Genomic DNA, 6610 nt, shown 5'->3' on the forward strand with positions numbered 1-6610 from the left:
GGTCGCTTTGCTGTATGGTAGAAAATTGGGAGTTCCCGTCATGGCACAGTGGTTAACAAGTCCAACTAGGAACCATGAGGTTGTGGGTTCGGTCCCTGCCCTTGCTCAGTAACGATCCAGCGTTGCCGTGAGCTGTGGTGTAGGTCGCAGATGCGGCTCGGATCCTGCGTTGCTGTGGCTCCGGCGTAGGCCAGTGGCTATGGCTCCCATTCAACCCCTAGCCTGGGAACCTCCATATGCCATGGGAGTGGCCCAAGAAATGACAAAAAGACAAAAAAAAAAGAAAAAGAAAGAAAATTGACAGAACACTGTAAACTAGAATGGAAAAAATAAAAATGTAAAAAATAGTTGAAACAGTTTTATCACTTAAAGAACTAAGATTCAGATACTTCATAAATTTACTCTATGGAACACCTGATTTCCTAACAGTGCCAGCTAATGGTCTGCCAACATCACAGACCTATTTTTCATAATTTCTACCTATTGAAAATATAAAAGTTTATTAGAGAAGGAAAACTTTTCTTCTAAGTAGCTTCTTTCCCTGAATTCAGTCCATTACTGTAATAAAAAATTTATAAACTATTGGCAATTTTCCCCAATAAGGTAGAATAAAATATTTACAGGAGTATCTTAACACAAAAATGTTTTGCTTTGTATGATATTATTTCTCTTAATTATAGAATAACCTATTGAGTCTTTTATTCTATATTCCTGTTTATTTACCCACCTTTGTGTCCTGATATTTAACAGTATAATTTAATGGTTTCTAGGTGTGTGTACAGCTCAAAAGCTTAAATATTGTTGGAATACCTGGAGTAGACATCAAACCTAATGCATAAAAATCAATTATATTACATGACTCTAGAAATCAAATACTAAATTGTGGTGTTTAATATATGAAAGTTATATAGATTTTCAGAGATTAGAAAGATAACAGAAGTAAAGAAGTGGAATTGGACCTTTATGTAGGCAGCACCTAGGCAGTTCTCTATTGGCTGTTCGTTTCACTGTCACCTCTTTCTTTCTGTGGTTCAGAAAGTTTCAAGTCAGGAGTTTCTGTTGTGGTTGAGCAGGTTAAAAAACCCAAGAGGACATGGGTTCAATCCCTGGCCTTGCTCAGTGGGTTAAGGATCTGGAATCGCCGAGAGCTGTGGCATAGGTCACAGATGTGGCTTGGATCCCATGTTGCTATGGCCAAGGTGTAGGCCAGCAGCTGCAGCTCCAGCTCAACCCCTAGCCTGGGAACTTCCATATACTATGGGTGTGGCCCAAAAAGAAAAAAAAAAATTAGTGATGGTATTATGATATTATGCATTTTATATTAAATGTATGTAATAGTATAACATGGTAAGTTAGGTTCTTTCAGTGATGTTTAACTGAAAAATAACAGCATATTTTATATTCATAGCAAAACTCCTCATACACCAAGCAGGTGATAGTGACCTTCAGAGCCGTCATGCTGGGAGCTGATGCACTACTTCCCGTAACACTGTCATTCTTATATTTTTGGAACTCCTCTTTTGAATTTCCTTCAGAGCCTGTGACTCATACTTTTCAGTATCCTCAGTGGCAACAAATCTTTTTCAGTTGAGAAGAGATTTGATTTTTTGGAACCAAGAGTCACTTAGGGCAAGGTATGATGAATGAGGTGGAGGATCAAGCGAAAAACGCTACTTTGGGTTAAAATTAACATATGACTGTAAGGTAATTGAGAATGTTTTCTGGCTTGGCTCATTAAATAACCAAAGACAGTTCCCTTTTGAAAACAAACTATAAGCCGCAGGTTTTATCATACTAAAACCCAGCCTAGATTACTCTCATGTAATTTCCTGCTCCATGGTTGATCATGGTCCCTGAACCCACACCCTGCTTTGCCTGGCTTCCCAGGCTCCACCAGCCCCGAGTCTCCTGTCCTCTTTTCCTTCCTCCTCAGCATGGCAAGGCCTACTCCTAGGGCCCTGCTCACTGCTCAGGCATCTCCCTCAGTCCCCATGCCCTAAAGGAAGCCTCTCTCCATTACATTTAAGGCAAGGGTCATTTCTTTTTTTAATCAGGAATCTTTAAAATCTTTTTTTAAAAAACAAAAAACAATGGATGCTTCCTTCAGGAAGATGTACACGAGAACATGCATAATTTTGCACAAGAAGCTTATTCATGGATTTAAGAATCTCTCACTGTCATCTGTACCACATAAAATAGGACTTAAGGTCTTGCATCAATCCTTAAAAGTTATAGTTGCTAATCTTACAACTAATTTGTAAGTTTCTCAAGGCAAGGAAATAGTACTTCTTTACTCTCTTACAGTTCCTACCAAGATAAGTAATAGCAAACGGTAAATCATTGTGCTTTAACAGATTTTTTTTAATTACCTGCCTGCCCCCATTGCTTTAAGAGTCAGTTTCTGAAGGAGACAAGAGTTCTGGATTTTTTTTGTTGTTGTTGTTAAAAGTGTTAGGTTATATATTTCAGGGCATCCTATGAGCCCTGAGGCAGTATCCCTAAAATATGTTTATCAGGAGATAACCCGTATCTTACTGACTTGACATATAAATAAATACAATAAATCTCAGGATGCCATAGATCCTGTTACATCGAACAGATTTTATCTCCCATTCACACAGGACATGAGGCCTGCCTTCTGTTGTTACACAGAAAACCAGTAAAGGATGCGCTGGTGGTATCCCCAGAAGCTAGCACAATAAAACTAAATCATTCAGTCAAATCATACCATTACTGTATAATGTATACAGTGAACATGTGAGAAGTATTTCACTTTCAAATTGGCCAAGCCCCATGTCAGAACTTACATGGCACTGTTTGTACTAGATTTAGGTTATTTTGAATCATAAGCCCTATTCTATCAAAATGCTTGGGGTAAAAGTATTCTGGATCATTTAATTTTCTGATTAACCAAGTGCTTAAAATTTAAGCCTTTGGTAAAATGCAGGCTAGAGCAGTCAATTTAAGCTGTATTCAGTCTTGTCACATTCTTGGGGGATCTCTGCAAGTATCTGTGATTGCTGTAGCGCTCCACAGCTGGCGAGGCTGTGCGAGATCAGAGGGAATACATCCCCAACTTAGCCAGAAAGTCTGTTTGGTGACAATGGTGGATGTATCTTTCTGCCTTTTTTAAACACACATTTTTGTTAGCTTATTTTTCTCATTTGTTCTTTCCTAAAAGCAGAAGGGTTTTTTTTTGTTTTTGTTTTACTGTTTCATTGCAAATTACTTGAGGTTCTTTCTCGCAAGATGTGGCTTCCTGATTCTTCAAGGAAAGAATTCATGTTTTAATTGTTGAGCCATATTTCAAAGATGATGTAAAGAGTTGAAATATTCCTGCTAAAATTCATTAGACTTTAACCCATTATAGATAATTATTACTTTTTTTTCCTTACACTCAGTTAAAAAATCTAAGTTTAGAAGAACTACAGATGCGGTTAAAAGCGCTGGACCCCATGATGGAGCGAGAAATAGAAGAGCTCCGTCAGAGATACACTGCGAAAAGACAACCCATTCTGGATGCGATGGATGCCAAGAAAAGAAGGCAGCAGAACTTTTGAATCTAATTTCTCCTCTGTTTGTTTCTATGACTGTTCTGGAGACCAAGAAACCACTAAGAATTGAAGGGGTATTATGCTATCTTTTTCAATCTCTTAAGATCCGTGCTCTACAACCAGGCAGCAGTCAAAAACTGACGATGGTACAAACCCAGGTAAATTCCCCAAAGACAGAATTTAATACTGTATCCACTGTGTTTTCATTTTTTAAATAATGAAAACAGCAGAAATGGTGTTCTCTACATCTGTCAGCTGCATACCAGTACTAAAACTGTGTTTTAAAACGAAGGCTGTGTTTAGAAACCTTGAAAATCCAAAGCTGTTGTGTAATTGTACAGCACCGAAGGGCTTTATGTTACAGTATTCTTTATTCTTTTCTATTAGCCTATTTATTGTATCCCTTTAGGTAAACTTATTTATTTATGCTATTTCACCTTGTTTTGTTTTTTAAGGACAAGATCAGGATAGCTTTGGTGAAGGCAGGGACTATTACTAGATGATAATGAACAACCCAATTATACTGTAAGCAGGGAGCTCTGGGGTACATGCTTTCATTTCCAGGATAGTTTTCCAATAGAAGCAAAGCAATAATAGCAATAGTACCCAAAGGGCCCAGGCATTTTTTTATACAGAAGCAATAATTCCATTTTTACCTTCTGAAGTTTTAATTTTTTATTTTTGATGCTTGGTACAAATAAAACTATATATATTTAGGTCAGACAGAGCTGTAATGTTTAAAACCAAAGAAATCAATGGAACCCTTGCACAAAAAAGCATGGTAAATTTTTTAAAAGAAATAATTCCTTAAGACAAATGTAATTGTGAATATTGTTTCATGTGTAGGTCTCATAGCTAAACTGTATCAAATTGTAATAAGCTCATGACATTTTTTCTGTGAAAATGTGCTCAGTTGTCACCAGACATTTTTGTTGATTTCATTTATTTCCTGGGAATTGGTAAACATCATGTGCCTGATGATAGCAAAATAGCAGAAACATTTGTACTGAACTGTGCAAGCCTTGGGGACTGATAAAGATTAAAACTATTAAAAAGAAACTCATTTCTAAGCTGAATGAACATTTGCATGATTGAACTGGGACCAGTCATTTTCCTAAGCTACATATGGCCATCTTGACAGCGTTTGTTCTTTTGTGTGTTTAATTACTACATGTAAATCATAAAGACAAATAAATTTTACTGTGCCACCCAACACATTTCATCTCTGTATCTTTTTTTAAAAAACTCATGACCTGGATTCTGTCTTTTCCAGGGCAAGGAAGGTATATTTGTCTGGACAGGCTAGATTATGCTGTGATAACAACTCTGAACCCTTCAGTGGCTTACCGCTAGCCAGGTTATTTGGCACTTGTGTGCCCTGCTCCCATCTTTCATACCCAGGGACCCTGCTGACAAAGCTGTAACATCAGTGCTCACCACATGCTGACAGGCTCACTAATGACTACCTCAGGAGGTGTGTCATCTCTGGAAACTTCTGTTCTCCAAAATGGCAGCGTTGGGGAGTTCCCGTTGTGGCGCAGTGGAAACAAATCCAACTAGCAACCATGAGGTTGCAGGTTTGAGCCCTGGCCTCACTTGATGGGTAAGGATCCAGTGTTGCTGTGAGCTGTGGTGTAGGCCAGAGGCTACAGCTCTGATTCAAACCCCTAGCCTAGAAACCTCCGTATGCCATGGAGGTTCCATTTTCACTAAAAAGCAAAAATAAAACTAAAATAAAATAAAATGGCATTGTGCCCCAGGTAATGCCTGGAGTAGTGTTTCTTTTGCTGTGTTGAGTCCTTACAACTAGTAAACTGTGTAACTGGATACAAATTATAAGATCATTAAAATAGTGGAAAATATTGAAATTTTTATAAGTTATTAAAATATGAAAACTGAATTTACAACATATACTTCAGCTACATCTGTTTGGGGCAGTCAGGGGAGTCAATCAAACAGCCCACCCTTTATTTCTGTTTCTTAATTGCTTTTCTTTTCAGAATTGCCTAATACCTCACCAAATTTGATGAAATCAAATGACTGATTTGCTATCATCCAAGTAAAACCACCTAAATGAAATGACAAGAAACCTATGAAGATGATTTTGCTCCAGTTTGCTCAACTAGACAATTTATTACTAATAGGCTCAATAAGAGTCTGCCTTTTAATAATATCCCATGTTCCAATCCCAATTTTTATGTAAATACTTTATATAAAGTTGTTACTGTTATATTTATCATTATACACACACCCCTTTATCCAGAACATTTTTAGATAATCTGTCTTAAATTTTTCCCATCTTCTCACTCTACCCGCCACCAATCAAAAATAGGAATTTAAAGTTTTGAAGAACCAAAAGCCATGAGAAAAATCTTCAAGTCTAGGTCAGCCATGATTAATGGTTATTCTTAGGAAAGAGTTTTCTGTTACTTCAATGAGTTTAAAAAGAAGCCTCTTAACTATTTTAACCTTGGCTGCTGAGAACATTCCAAAAATAGGTGAGTGTACTTTCTGCACACCCCCGTCCTTGCATAGATACAGTATTGTAAATGTAATTGAAGTTAATGAGTAAGGGTTATCATCTTGCTGAAAACCAGCATCACTGTATGTGTTGTCCTATAGATGAGAAAATCTCTTCTTTGATTTAATGAACTTAGATGACTCATTTTACTTACAATACACTTAGCTTATTTTAGCATAGTTTTATGTTCAAAATATAAGCTAATTTGACCAATATAAATTGGACAAGAAAATGTATAAAATATTTAAATGAATTTCAAAATAATTACACAGTACTTTGGAATTCCTTTCTTCTGCCTATTTACTGACTCACATCCCCAGGGATTAAAATCACTCTCTACTCACTGAAGGATATGTAGCTTCTCTAGCAAAAATTATATATTTATAAGATGTTTTTAACTTAGTCACAGGAAGTCTTTTCAAATTACTGACACATTCTATTTTTATTTCCTATCCTGTATATTAAAGATTAATGATTAAAATAAATCCTAGAAATACTGATGATACAATAGTCTAAATAGAATACTTTTAAAAAA

General features: G+C 36.6%; 1 protein-coding gene across 5 annotated transcripts in view; it reads left to right on the top strand.

The window, feature by feature from the left end:
* The window catches only part of STK3 (serine/threonine kinase 3), a 295227-nt gene extending 290460 nt beyond the window's left edge, over positions 1–4767 (top strand). For all 5 annotated transcript variants that reach the window (XM_005655350.4, XM_085022011.1, XM_085022014.1 and 2 more), the window contains one exon: positions 3402–4767. In XM_005655350.4, coding sequence (XP_005655407.3) covers positions 3402–3560 — 159 coding nt within the window. In that variant the 3' untranslated portion in view covers positions 3561–4767. The remainder of the gene's footprint in view (positions 1–3401) is intronic.
* Positions 4768–6610: the final 1843 nt, after the last annotated feature.

Source organism: Sus scrofa, chromosome 4 (genome assembly GCF_054392235.1).
Source record: "Sus scrofa isolate SSC_HxYL_T2T_F1_AM1 chromosome 4, Sscrofa_HxYL_maternal_Yorkshire_Landrace_v2.0, whole genome shotgun sequence".
NCBI classification, from domain to species: Eukaryota; Metazoa; Chordata; class Mammalia; order Artiodactyla; family Suidae; genus Sus; species Sus scrofa.